The sequence below is a fragment of the Battus philenor genome, unplaced genomic scaffold (assembly GCF_028537555.1).
Source record: "Battus philenor isolate CCGP_79_NKW_IND1 unplaced genomic scaffold, ilBatPhil1.0.hap1 SCAF_16, whole genome shotgun sequence".
In the NCBI taxonomy this organism is placed as follows: Eukaryota; Metazoa; Arthropoda; class Insecta; order Lepidoptera; family Papilionidae; genus Battus; species Battus philenor.
This window is the reverse complement of record NW_027181678.1, coordinates 12,141,103-12,156,026: the sequence shown is the minus strand read 5'-3', so window position 1 is coordinate 12,156,026 and position 14,924 is coordinate 12,141,103. Positions and strand designations below refer to the sequence as shown.

The 14,924-nt window shown below is 31.5% G+C and overlaps 2 protein-coding genes across 5 annotated transcripts in view; both read left to right on the top strand.

Moving 5' to 3' along the window:
• Positions 1-445: 445 nt before the first annotated feature.
• wde (windei) lies at positions 446-7,038 on the top strand. Of its 2 annotated transcripts, none has more exons than XM_068762685.1 (4): positions 446-613; positions 3,718-5,114; positions 5,226-6,200; positions 6,278-7,038. In XM_068762685.1, exons 2-4 carry the CDS (start codon positions 3,761-3,763, stop codon positions 6,736-6,738), a joined length of 2,790 nt encoding a protein of 929 aa, XP_068618786.1. In that variant the 5' UTR covers positions 446-613; positions 3,718-3,760; the 3' UTR covers positions 6,739-7,038. The 2 variants fall into 2 exon arrangements, with proteins under 2 accessions (XP_068618786.1, XP_068618785.1); XM_068762684.1 differs by lacking the exon at positions 446-613 and adding an exon at positions 2,602-2,690.
• Positions 7,039-7,968: 930 nt separating this feature from the next.
• The window catches only part of LOC137919576 (uncharacterized), a 162,431-nt gene continuing 155,475 nt past the window's right edge, over positions 7,969-14,924 (top strand). The window contains exons 1-2 of one of the 3 annotated variants that reach the window (XM_068762687.1): positions 7,970-8,053; positions 8,135-8,456. The gene's annotated coding sequence lies outside the window, so the exon portion shown is untranslated. Of the gene's footprint in view, positions 8,457-10,235; positions 10,320-14,924 lie in introns of those variants that run through there. The other 2 variants (XM_068762688.1, XM_068762689.1) reach the window with 2 other exon arrangements.

Here is a 14,924-nt window from a genome sequence, read left to right as displayed (position 1 = left end):
TGGTTGATGTTCGGGCTATTAGACAAAAGGCTTTGTGCAGCTATCAATACTAGATTTGTGGAAATTTCTCACCAACTTTTTATAAAATATGTTAGCACACGTTTTTAAACATACAGGAGATTGTTCTAAGTGATTTTGATTTTTGAGATTGTATCAAAATATACCTTATGACTGTAATGAAGACAAACATTTAGACCACATTTATGGAAAAGTAATAATATGTGGACTAAATGTCCCTACTATATATAATATAACTTAGTCTTCAGTTTCTTCTTTTCAAAGTGGAAAACGCTTCTTCCTGCGCAAGTTGATAACCTAATGCTTTAAGCATACTATAGGGTAACCTTAAAAATGAGAATATATATCATACTAATGTAGTCTTGCACGAAAATAAGAGAACGATACCACTATCTCTTTCTGACTCGTGAAATAAACCACGACAAAATGGCGAACGTAGCCTGACTGCGCTAAACAACCGAAGATCTGCTGTTCGCATATGTGATTACTCTCTCGGATACAGTTTGCCCTGCAATTAATTTAAAATTATTGCAAATTATAGAATCCTAGTTTCATAGTAATTTTTATAAACCACCACTTCAGTTCCCGGGAAATGGTAAGAAAAAAACACATTAACATGAATGACATATAAACATCATTAGAGAATTTTAATACATCCATTTTTCTACCCACAAGATTTAATATTATTTTTTATAAGTAATATTGTTTATACACATAATATTATGTACAAACCGTAATTAACTTTTTTATCCCAAATTTAGAAAAACATGTTTTAATTCGTAATAAAATAAATTGTTCATCATAATCATTCAATTTATTTATTTCTAGTTGTTGCTATTTTTCCAACATCCATGTCAAAAAAGTCCTTAGTCAACTTACGTATGCATATATGTATAATATACAATGTCTTATGATGATAGAAGAACGGTATGGCAACATCGCATTTTGTAATAAGAATAAACGTGCCGGATATTATAAAAATAATATGTTTCGATAACATCTGCAGACTGATTTAGCAGTCTTTATCAAACGTAGGTAAAAAATCAAAATTAAAATGAAATAAACACTATAGTTTTGCGCAAGTCCAGCATCAATGAATATTTTATCTGATGTTAGTTTCATGGGTTGGATTTTGTGTTGCTTGGTATAATATCAAATTATTCTGTATGACTTCGTATGTGTGCGTATCACAATACCGTTATATCATCCAATAAGAAATCTGGTCATACTTCTGTCTCTGTTATTGAATATACGTAAAATAAATTACATCTTTGTTTTTTTTCTCTATAGATTACATTAATTTGTTTCATACAAATTGTTGCCGACATTTAGTTTATCTTCTTAGATTATTTAATGCTGGCGCTGGCTCGTATTGCCTTCCTCCGGCGCCACGGCGCCATTTTGTTGCATCGAGCATTTGTACTTATTAGATCACAAGGATATAAAATATTATAAATTCTTTTATTCTCACGCAGTTTTAAATTTATGTGAATAATGGTAATTTTGTTTACCTCCCATTAATTGGTTGGGGGTACTTTTCTTAGAATAATTTTCAATTCATATTCGATAATTTCTAGTGAATTAAAATTAAAAATCCATTTATTATATAATATTACTATGTATTTCTAACATTCTGATAATGTTACTGACTGCATAACGTAAAGAACTGGAGGTATAATTTTGTTCTTCTTTATTACTCTGCTTGATAGTATAAGAGGTGGAAATCTTATTATGTTCCGTTTATTATATCTACATTTAAATGTCTAAAACGCGTCTTCTGTGTTTAACTGATAACCCCGTACTTGTACACTGATTTTCGAAATGTTGTAGCGTATCATTTTTTATAATGACATTGTTACAATCATGAAAATTATTCTTTCTATTTTGAGCATGATCATGACGTATGAAATACTGACATGTCTGCATGGCATGCACAGTTCTTCGAGCTCGTTCGGCAAACGTCGGGCGCGATCGGCAACATGTCAAACGGCCTACTCGACTCGAAAACCGTCTCGTGTAAGAGCGGCAACGTCGCATGGATTCAATAACCCAGATTTTATATTTTATTTAACTAGTATCTAACCGTTAAGTACTAATAAACAATTGTTAAAAGTTAACATATACTAATTTATTTTTGCCGGTACTGCTAAAAATTGGTGTTTATTACGTTAATAAATACTTTCTTGTATAATATACAACGTAATGCACCGAATGATATAGAATGCACGTAAGTTTTTGTATTAACAATTAATTTCCAAAAGTAGAACGCGGGAGAACGAGACTGCTGTTGTAATGTGCTCTTACACGGTTTAGGTACCTACTTTACCCGGTACTGTATGCATAGAGTAGTTAAAAGAATAAATATCAGACGAGGTTCGCAAGTTATTTATATACTCCATCTCTGTCACACATACCAGTATTCATTGTGAGCGTTCTCGTTCTCTCGCAAATAGCCAATGCTGTAGAAGGCGGCAACGTATTCTCTGCGCACAGCTTACCCTGTGTCTACGTAGCGCGGTTTCATCACATTCATGCGTCCGCCATTTTCTTCTCACTCGTTCTGCTTACTGTCAGTGCCGCAACAACCGTGACATCGGTCGCTTGTTTCGTGTGATTTTGTATCTTCTTAATCACTCTTTTACTTCTGGATTCTCTTATCAATGATTATTTAGGTAGGTATTTAAAATTAGTAAGTCTTCGAATTGTTTTAAGTATATATGTTTTATTTTCACGTTTATTTAGAGCTTAATTACATTATATTATATTTTTTATCATTTTTATGTTTTTTTTAGGTGTAAGAACATTGAATATTCTGATTTGTAGTTGCGAGCTATAATTTAGCATTATATTTATCACATTTTTGGCATTGACATTTACTTGTCATTTTTTTTAAATAAACAAGCTCATAAGACCGGTTTTTAATGTTAATATTATATTAATTTTATTTATTTACCAAAATAGGTATTTGGTAATTTGCTACATTTTTGCACTGTGGTTTTAATTATCAGCATTATTTGTTATAACATTTGTGTCGACTATTTGCTTTATTCGCCAGGTCTTACTTTTGGCCGTTCGATAACAAACGGTCGGGAGTTCCTCCTTCACCTCGTCTGTTGTCGTTGTATACGTACCTCTGTTTGTATGTCTATCTCTCTCACGCTCCTGTCTTCCGCATAATATTTGACGTGTTACGATAATCTTTCGTTCGCTCTACATTCTTCATCGTCCAGCGTACAGCACTTTACCAAGCAGAATTTATTCCGGTGTTCGCGCATTGGATAAACTTCTCGAACATTTTGTTATTTTTTTAAATGACATTAGTACTCAATTTGTTAGTAATTAATATAGTTATGGAAAATAAGTCATTTTCTTTTTTGTTCTCGATAACATTTAAAAGTAACAATTAAAAAAATATGTATTGTTATGTATAAATAAAATAATACATGAACACTATAGGTTTATTATATTATTATATTTTTCGAAAAATGCGCGTTAAAATATTAAGAGTGGCCGAAACCACTTTTTTGATACTGAGTTTGTTACTGAAGTTTTTGTTTTTTTTGGAATTTTAATATTATACATAAGGGGAATGAAATTTAGGATAGTTTTACCTGTCTAAATTCGGGCGTTATATATACGGCCAAATCTTTTTTTGTCTGTTTGCTATATTATACGTTGTGTATTTTTTCATTATTTCAGAGACTATCCTTCTTCATTGTCATGTGAGATTAAATACCAAACAATGCAACTGATTTTGGATGCTGAAGCTACGATAGATATCGGAAATAACATGTCAGCAATTGACCAAGATACCTTAGACGAAAAATTCTCGTCCAATGTTATTGACAATTTTTCAAAGGATGTTATTAATAATGACAATCAGAGCCAAGATTGTCTTGGTAGATTCGAGGACTTAAAAAATGAACCCATACAGGATGCGCATATCGATGACCAACCTGAAAATAATGAGCCGACAAGCAATGCCATTTCAAGAGAAGATGTAAGACATATTGATGTTCCAGAGGAAAATGATGTAAATAGTGTTGATAAAGTAAACAATAGCCTAGTAACTAGCATAGAAGAAGTGAATGAAATAGATCTTAGTAAAAGTAACGATTTAAAAATAAATGAAGAATGTGGTTCAACTTCCCAACAGAATGGTAAAGATCTAGGTGTGCGAGAAAATGACGAAGAATCTGAATGTAATGAAACACTGGAAAGTAATACGAAATTAGAACCCAACATAGACGAAACTATGACATTTGCTATAGATGACATAAAAGCAGATAATGTAAAAACTATTGATCTCGAAGAAATAGATAATGAAATGAATATTAATAATGAACACGAACCACCTACAAAGATTGAGTTGAATAACGCCTTTAACGTCGATAAGTTAAATAAAGATAAGGAAGAACAGATTGACGATAGTTTTATTATTATTGATGCTAAACAAGAGGATGGTAAAGACTTAGAAGACCAAAAAAATTCCAGTGATATTAACAGTGTGATTTGCGATGGTATGTCCGAAAATATTTCTAAGGAAGAAATTTCTATTGGAGATGAAAGTATGGAATCCAACTCGGTATTAGACACGTCTTCCAACATTTGTCCTGATAACACAGAATTAAATAATATTGAAGTCTGTGAGAAAGACGACTCCATTAAAGAAGTAGATCAAATAAATAACCAAATTTCAGAAAATAATACAATCAATATATTAGACGATGATGGCGACAAAGAGGCCAAAAAGGATAATGAAATGCAAATGAAATTGGAATCCAAATCAACTGAAGAAAAGAAAAAATTTACACTAGTATCTAAACTGTCAAATACCTTAGATATTCTTTCGGATGATGAAGATGAACCACAGGAAGAAGACCCCACAAACATAGACATTTCGAATAATGAAAAGCAATGCATTAGTCTTGTGGATGATGATGATATAATGTTAGTAGATGAGGATTCAGAGGTCAAGAAATATCTTGTTGATGACACTAACAATGCAGATAAAATGTTTTCTAAGGATTGTAATGCAGAAAGTAATAGCAAATCTTTAGAAGATGTAAAATCTATGGACACTAAAAATGAATCAGGTCTGATATTAATCAATAATTTTAATTACTTTCACATGTTAATTTAAATTGCACCTTTACTGCTGTACGTTTATAATTATGGAAATTAATATTAATAATTTTATTTTACAGATACATCGATGGATAAAGAAAACATAGAAGGCTCATTGAATAATGATGTATTGGATCAGGAAACAAGTGCCAGTGCTAGTTCTAGTGAAACAAGTATGAAAGTAAAACCTCTTTTGCCATCACATTTTCTAAAAACTTGTAAAAAAAATCTAGAAGACATGACTCGAGATGACTTAGAAGAGTTTTGTATTTTGAAAATAGTAGAAAGTGTTGTGGATCGAAGCAGCTTAGGAGATATTAAGAGTCAACTAAAAGCCATGGCTCTTACTGTTGAAGAATACAAGAAAAAAGCTATGATGTTGACTAAACAAAATAGAGATCTCCAAGTAGTTTTAAAATCTATCCAAGAAGAACAAAAAAAGGCGACAGTGTTTCAGATTGTTCCTTTGAAAATAACACGGTCTGTTGGTATGCAAGTATTTATGACAGATAAACCTAATGCTAAGAAAAAAAATGCACAAACAATAAATACAAGTGCTGCACCAAATCCCCTTTCTTCCCCAGAAAAACTATACCGCAACAATAATGATCAAAAGCCACAAAAGAATAGCACAAAGTTAGAACTTCAACAAATACCAGTCCCGAGATTAGTGCCAGCTGCTAATAATGGAACAAAAACAAACACGACAACCCAAACTGCTACTAATTCTGTAAAATCTCCACAGGCTAACAATTTATTAATAAATTGCGTTAAAAGTTCACCACCTGTACAAAAACCAGAGAAGAGAACAAGAGTGCAATCAGTTACTGTAGATTTAACTGATGATGAACCTCCCTCTAAATTGCCTTCAAGAGGGTCACCAGCTCCACCAGTAAGATTAGTACCACCACAAAATTTACTGGCATCACAAAAAGCTCAATATCCACCGAACATGAACAGCCCCAGAAAAGTGTATATTCCTATCAGTGGTCCACAAGCACTGAGTGTTAGACCAGGCCAGACTATAACATTGAAATCTGTACCATCCATTCAAGGTTTGTATGTCTATGTTAATGTAGTAATACTTGTTTAATCAAAGTATTTTTTTTACAATGTACCATTATTATTTTAGGATCAAAACAAAGGGTTAACAACAGCTTAGCCAAAATGCAATCAAATGCAATACGAATGAACCGTGTACTATCCAATAGACATCCAGCTCCCTTGCCCGATGCTATGAAACAATACCAGCCTCCTAACTGGAAAGCCCTTCCCCCTGCGCCAGATTTAAAATTGTCAAAAGTAGAAAATGGAATTGTTATCTCATGGAAAATTGATGGTTACCAAGATGACGCTTATGAAGAAATTATAAGTTATCAACTATACGCTTACCAGGAAACAACCTCACCGCCAAGTACTGCCTTATGGAAGAAAATCGGCGATGTTAAAGCTTTACCCTTACCTATGGCGTGTACGCTTACTCAATTTATGGCAGGCTTTAAATATTATTTTGCTGTAAGAGCTGTTGATATTAGATCGCGATATGGACCTTTTAGTTTACCCGGAAGTATACTACTTCTTAATAAATTGTAAGACTGAATAATTTTGTGACTTCCTTTAATGTTATGATAACAAGTTCATGCTCACAAGTTTTAACTAAAATTCTATTTTTTTCTTTTAAAATTATTTATTTTTATTTTAATTAAAGACTAATAAAGTGGAAGTTTAGAAAATTGAATTTAAAGATATCCTTTCTCGATAATGTAGGTAAATGAATGTTCGTGTTTCACACCTAGGATTCATAGACAAATGATCTCTAGTTTGCTTGTTTAATCGATGTTAATTGCTGTGTAATAATGTTACTTTACTGTTCTCTTTTATAAAGATGTGGAATATCGGAGTCTTGTTTCTTATTCATTTAAAACAGTAAAAAAGCAAGAATATGTAGACTTATATTTCATATTCTTACATTGTTACAATAATAAATCAACATAACTAAAAGATATAAAATTAGTTCAAATCTCGTTCTATAAACCAGCTTTAATAAAAAGACATACTCAACTTATAAAAGAATATTTTTAAAAACAACGAAAATCAAAACTCGCCCGCGCTATTGTTAGATGACATCGTCTTAATATAAATGCCACGCTAATAGATGGCGGTTGTGTTCTGTCTTCACAAAGCTAAAGCTATATTTAAAAAAAAGTGTCGATTTATAAGAAGAATATTCAAATCAGCAAATCCCGTTAAACAGTGTTAAAAACAATGTAAAAATATTAATAGAAACCCGAAGTATCAATGGGTTTATTGTAAATTGAAATTTAATGAAAATGTAACGAAAGGCTGCCATTTTCATAGTCGCACCTGCAATATAAAATTATGTTGAAATAAGCCTTAGGCTCTTCGTTGTCTACCTTAACCGAATCGTTCTGAAGTTGTAGGATAAATGTTTAAATTTTTTGTATCGTTTTTTTACTTACTTTTTTAATGATAAGTAAATTATTTTGTGAACCAGACCTAATAGACATTAACAACTAAAGACAAAGTAAAATTTATTGTTAATTGATCCTTATTTTAACTCTGTGTTTTTAAAACAAATATGCATAAATTTATTAACTCTGCTCGAATAATTTATAGCTCAAAAACAGCAGTGCATTTGTATTTTTAAAATGACACTATTTATTAATTAAGAATGTGATAGATTAAAAATAAAATAAACTACGAGTACACACAGAAAAAGTTGCGATTAAATTCTTGCGATGGTATTAGTGCAACTGTCAATTGTCATTGCAGTTTAATTTTTTAAAATGGCAAACTTCGTATAGCAATACCAGTTTTCTGTCGAGTCGTGTCACGACAGTTCGTGTGATTGCGTATCGCTCCTTTAAGGAGTGAAGTCGTCAAATTAGTATAGTTTTAATGTTTCAAATTTTCATATTAATAAACGTAAAGTTTTCAATTTTACCGTTGTTAATTTTTAATTCAACAGATTTTCTTATAATATATTTTCGATGATTTAACATAGATTGACAAAATATCGTTTCGCAAGTAGTTACCACGGAGGTGTTTTATTTGTGTACGTTTGGTAGAAAACATTGGTTATATATTTCTGTTTGTGCTATAAGCGTTATTTTGAGTAAAATAGAGGGCAAGCAGTGTTGTTAAGAGTACGTGTGTGATGTGAACGTGTTTATTCCAAACGACTCGATTGTAAATTTTAATGTAAATGGTGTTATCGCTCGCGTTCTGTGTTTCGATTTTAAGCCATGCTGATGTTTCATCGGTGTTGTTCCAATGCTGATTTACGGCAGGTGAGAGCTTACGTATTAAAGTGTTGTTTAAGTCCATAACTATGAAGGTACGCGAAGGTATTTTTATTACGTTGAATATGTTTTAGAAATTGTTTGAGGATAATTTAATTTATATCAAATACATCATATATTGATTACGAACGACATAGTAACTATGCCTATTGAATTTTAAAAGTAAAAATCTTTAAACTTATAACTTATTATTTCGACTAATGACCAAGAGAAACAAATTAGAAATTTTAGGGCGCATTTTGAACTTGTTTTTTTCTTGGATTAAGCAAGCAGTTGCTTAATATATTCCTACACTGAGATTCTTATTATAATTTATTATTAAAAAAATATATTCTAGGCAAGTAATCATCCAAACCACAAATTTTTAACAGAGAATGTGGAATTTTTTATTTTTAAAATGTTCCACTGGCACCAATCTGTTCTTGGACAGGGTATAGATAATAAACCAAAATGCCAGATTATATTAGAAGATATTGCATCACTTATACTTATGAAAAAAAAACCTGCTGAGATGTCTTACAATTTGATCAACATTTTTCATACTATATAGTAAGGTATTAATTTTAGTTGTTAAATAATTCCTAAAAGCCAATATTAATGCACTTAATAATAAATTGCATGTACACCATGTTTTACAGACTAATTTTACTTATTGAAACATTTCTTTTAGACCTCTTTAAATATCAGGTAACAAAAAGTATGCCTTGATAATTAATGTGACCATACTTAGTAAAAACTTTTTTATATCATTATTTATGATGTTAGGTTCCTGTAAATTAATATCATAAATGAGGAGAAAATTTCAGATTTTTTTGTTAGTAAAGTCACTAGTATACCAGATTCTAATAAGAATTATTTGTAAGTGTTTTAAATATTGTTAACTCTTATTTATTTTAAGTTAACTAAATTTAAATCTTTTAGTAGTGTACTACTTATAACAATCTACTATCTGAGTAGACATCACTTAGACTTTACAAATTTGAAGTCTTCAGTTAAGTTGTTGTTATAATTGCACATGTAGTTATAGCTCTCTGTCTCCCCACCCATTCTCAAAATGCAATCTCAAAAATTACTTTAATACATAGAAATTTTAAGTAAATGTGCATATTGGTTTCTGATATCTGTTAATATTCTAATAAAAATAATTAAGAATTATAAGGCTTAATAAGTATTTTTTGATAAAATATTGGCTAATTTTTTGGCTAGCTTACATATTATTTGTTTAGACCATAAACAAGGATAGTAGATATACATTGAGCTATATAGGAATACATATTAACTAAAAGAAAGCCTTGATAAGAAAATGTTGTTTTTTTTTTGTAGAAAATGTTGTTTTGTATGAAATAGTAAGTAGCTATCTTTCTTTGATTTTAGTAATTACCAATGGTGCTCTTACTTAATGATGAGCTGGTTTCTATCTGGTGCACATATCTAGAAATCTAGATTTTTAAAAAAAAATAAATGTCTAGAGTGCAATAAAAATGAAGTTATAGATTAAAAATATCTTCATTTGTTTTATCAACATTAGCAGTTGTGATAGGTACTAAACTTTAATGTCATAACTATAAAGTGCATTTTCAATAAAACCCGGTGTCATTTATTAGTAATAACATTGACAAACAAAAATCTTATCAGCAAAGTCCACCAGAGCCCCCACTTATCTTTAATTAAATATGCCATTATCTGTTATATTAAAACAAATAACAGATAATTAACTGTTTATTGTTAAAGCAATACATACAGATAAGTGACAACCTTGTGCTATGTCAATTTTAATATGCAGTTTAATATAGAACATTTGAATATGTAATTTAATTATTTAATACTGAGATTATTTGGAAGAGATTGCAGGTAAAGTACAATAATTAACTATGTAATAAGGACTTGAGATTTGTTATAACTGTTAAATGTAAGTGCTCAGTACTAAACAGAGGCTTTAAAAACCATTACAAGGAATATTTTCTACATCAAATACTTGAGTTGATTGACATATTGTACCTAGTGTTTGTTCCATATAGAAACTTGTTATATTGTTACAAAACTTACATAAGACTGCTTTTTTAAGTATGTCTATGTTTTCTAGGACGTGTATGTTAAAATGCATGCATTAACTTTTTAGAAAATGTCCAACAGATGCCTATGAAAAATTTGAGGAATTTACTGTGGAGTTAAATGTGAGCTATTAGTTATAAAAAATCATTAAAAAAGGAGTAACATGATTGTCATTCATGTCACACAAACTATTTTGTGTGTGTGTTTTTTTTAAAGAAAATGGCATTTAATTGAGAAACATCTTATCAATTTAAATAAGTATGTTAAAGTACCTTTTCTTAATTGCTTAAAAATAAATTGGATAACTTTTTAACACTGATGCTTAACAAATGAATGTTTCATTTTAAATAAGCAACTGTTAAACATCTGGCTGGCTTTTCTGAGCTGATGGTAGTGTAGGAGGTAGGTACTGCACTAAAATATCTAAGGTCATATTATGAATATGTCTTGGATGGATATAATATGTTTACAACCTTTTATAGACTATGTTTATAAGAGCATAAACAAAAAACAAAAATAAAGAAAATTAAAACAGCATTTTAAAAAATATTTATGCCATAATAATATTTTTCTTAATATAATGGTATTACATAACACCTACTATTCACCTTAAGACTCGATACCTCTTTAGATAAAATTCTACATATAAGTTGCAGTTTGCAATTGGAGTCAGTGCTGCCCCCAGTTGGCTTAAAAACCTGATAATTAATTTCCATGTCTTGAAATGTGAAATTTTGAATTTTTATTTGGTTATATAGTACTCTGTGCTTAAATGTAAATAAATACTGTATTATTATGCAAGTTGCATAAACATGATGCACATTGCATTTAGAATATTAGTGAGAAATTGATTCATGCATATTAATACATGTATCAAACAGTCCTTGGATATAAATATAATGTAGAATATAATGCACTAATAATAACCAAAAATATTTTTATTGTAATAAAAAATTTGCCATTCATCTAATTTTTGATTGTATTGTTTAATGTTGTTGAATGTTCAATCTTAGTGAATTTCTGATATTTGTGTCAATATATCTAGATTTTTTATTTTAATATACCTTATCTGCAAAATCCATCTACATCTACATGAATATCATGATATTGCGGGCATAAACGTTGGCCTAGCCAAGAAAACTCACAAAATGGAATCCCTTTCTAAAAATCAACATCGATTGTAACATGGATTAAACTGTATTGCAGTGTGTAGCTAAGGGTTCTCATTGTCAACATAATTGGTTGTAATAATTTTATGCTTAAAACAGAAACCTATCTATATTTTTTCGATATTAAATGTTTCAAAGTTTATTTTCAATATACTGGAATGAAATATATTATGAGTGTGGTAGTTTTAACATAATATTTATATAACAATTGAAATTGAAATTCAACTTAAATCATCCCAGATTTGTATGATAATTTGTTTATGAAATATGTATTGGGAGATACTTTTTCATATTCTTTTACCTTATTAATATCAGTAATTTGAATAGTCAACAAACCAGAACCAAGTTATGTTTTTTGCAGCAGGAATACATTATTAATATTTTATTAATGCTATATATATCAATTTAAGAGATAAAATGAATAATGCAGTTGTTAAGATTTTGAGCAATCTTTATCAAGGTAACTCGGTGAACCGAAGTAGGTGGTCTTGCAGGATGTTACCTTATATAATGGAAAAGTACACAATCAGGAGTCATCATTTCTTCTAGTCATGACTTGCACAGAGAACTGTCTGTAGTAACAACTAAAGTAAACGGATTTTTGCTAAGAACTACACGACTAGTTCAGATCGACGCAGTCGTGGTCGCGATAGCCGGAGCAGGGTTTTAGAGAGCCGGCAATTTTCAAGCGTTGCCTCTATGGCTTGTCGGTTTACCTTATAAGTTGTTCAATGTATTTTTATTTGTTTTATGTATTGATTACTGGTGCCTTCGGATATGATAGATCTGCACTCTTTTTCATCAAACATCCCAACAATGTACGACAGTGTATGACAAACTAAACAGTTTAGTTTGTATTTGAGAATAGCTCGCCATAAGGCGATTGGTGTGTCTTAAAGTTTGTCATAACTTTTGGCAGTACGTTTATCTAGCGTGCCAACATGATCGTATAAAACCGGTCGCTAGATGAGTGCATTGTTCTACATCCCTCTCACTCGTATCGCGTGGAACAGGGACGGGCTCCGCAACTGGTCCGATAGCTGACGTACGAAAGGACATCTAAGCCGAGTACGAAAGTGGGCGGCTCAACTGCTTTCCGATGTTCACTTTCACTCGCCTCGCCGATTCCTGCCTACTTTCGCCAAAGAGTCGATTCAATGTGCGTTCAAATTTTGCGCCCTATATATATACATGGTAGTTTTTTAAAATGAAATGAAAATTTCCTTATAAAATATGTGATTAAAAATTCTGATTGCTACAAATTAAAATTAATTATCGTTCACTATCTGTCCCTGTAGACTTGTTACTGACAGAATTTTTAATTACTTCTAATAATTCTTGTCATTTCAGTAGAGAAAATATATAAATGAAACATATTTTAAGAGTGATTTCTTTATACAGAGTGACGATTGGAAATAGCTGTAAAAGAATTTATTAGTAAAAAAGTGTTTTACAGTTTTTGCATTTATAATCGACCATCCTGTGTAACAGTTAGTGCAGTAAACATAGTAATTCTTTTTAATAAGGCGTAGTTAAATTACTTTTTTTCAATTCTAAGCCAAACCTAACTTGTGGTACGTGCTTGTCTGATATTGCGCTGGCTTATGTTATTTCGTGAATGTTACATTGCAAAATGGTGTAAGTACTGTAAAAATGAGCAATGGTAAAGAACTGTGACGATCGTGGGTCACAGGTTCAATTCCCAGGATCCAATTTTGTATAATTCATACTTTGTGCAGTTTCCAGAGAATAGGCAGCACTGCGTACCGTAATACCACACTTCGATCGCCAACCTGTTTACCAAGCGATTATGTTATATCCCACCATAGAAATATTTATGGGAGACCTATGCTTTGAAGTGAATGTCTATGGCAGTGCTCTGTAACTTTTTGTCATCTGCGGTACACCTAGAACTTCATGGCATACCGAAAGCTAACCTCGAGATAGAAGTGAACGTGATGTGCCATTGTCTCAAAAACAAAATATGTATAATGAAAAATTGTAAAATTTCAATTTATTAATTTTTACCGCGGCACACTTGTATCCGACCTACGGTACACCGGTACCTTTCCTCTTCTACGCCATCTTCCTGCTTCAGCTCCTTTTATCATACTTAAAGGCCATTAAAATCAGACATTTTAGTCTATCACTTCAAAATAGTCTATAACTTCACAGTAGTATATCACCTCACAGTAGTCTATAACTTGATAGTAGTCTATCGCTTCAAAGTAGTCTATCATTTCAAAGTAGTTTATCATTTCACGGTAGTTTATCACTTCACCGTAGTTTATCATTTCAAAGTAGTCTACACTTCACAGTAGTCTTACAGTTCACTGTAGTCTATCATTTCACAGTAGTTTATCGCTTCACTGTAGTTTATCATTTCAAAGTAGTCTACACTTCACTGTAGTCAATCATTTCACTGTAGTCTACCACTTCACAGTAGTCTATCACTTCAAAGTAGCCTAAAATTGGTGTACACCACTGCTATACAGCATCCAGAATTTAAGTTTAGTATACAAGCACGTTAATCGGTTGGTTTATGATATCTTTTTTATCATCATCATATAAGCCAATAAACGATTAATGAAAGACAACCCCCCTCTCAAAGTTAGCCACCTTGACCGGTCTGGCGCTGCCCTCATGCAGCGACCATAACTATGTCGTTGGTCCGTCTACTTACCCACACACCGCGTCTACAGCCTCGTGATAATCACTCGAGAAGCTCTCGACAACAACGGCCAAAGCTAGTCCACTGTTCTTCAAACTATGATGGTGACCAAAGTCTGTCTGTTGATCTCCTCATTTCTGTCATCGCAGTGAAACACCAAGCTCTCTTCGTTGATCTTTGGGTGACCTTTAGCCAACCAACAGGCACGCCGTAAACGGCTACGATGAGGATCCGGCAGTCATCACCGGTAATACGCACTGGTGAAACACCTTCTATAAAATTATTTTTTGTTTTTAAATAAAGCGTGTTTCAATAAATAAGAAACTGGTTACAATTAAGTCACGTATATTAACGAAAACTATGTCATTTCAACATAAAAGAAAGAGATGCAAAACTTTACTCGTACAAAATAAACAGCTACCGTATGTAGGACAAATACAGTCCGTCTCCATGTTTTCTTTGTATATATCCCTTGTAGTTTTAGGATCATGACCGAATTGCTCTTTGTATATTTAGTGCTCAGTTTTACTTTTAATATTGATACTGACCGCAAAAAGTTTATTG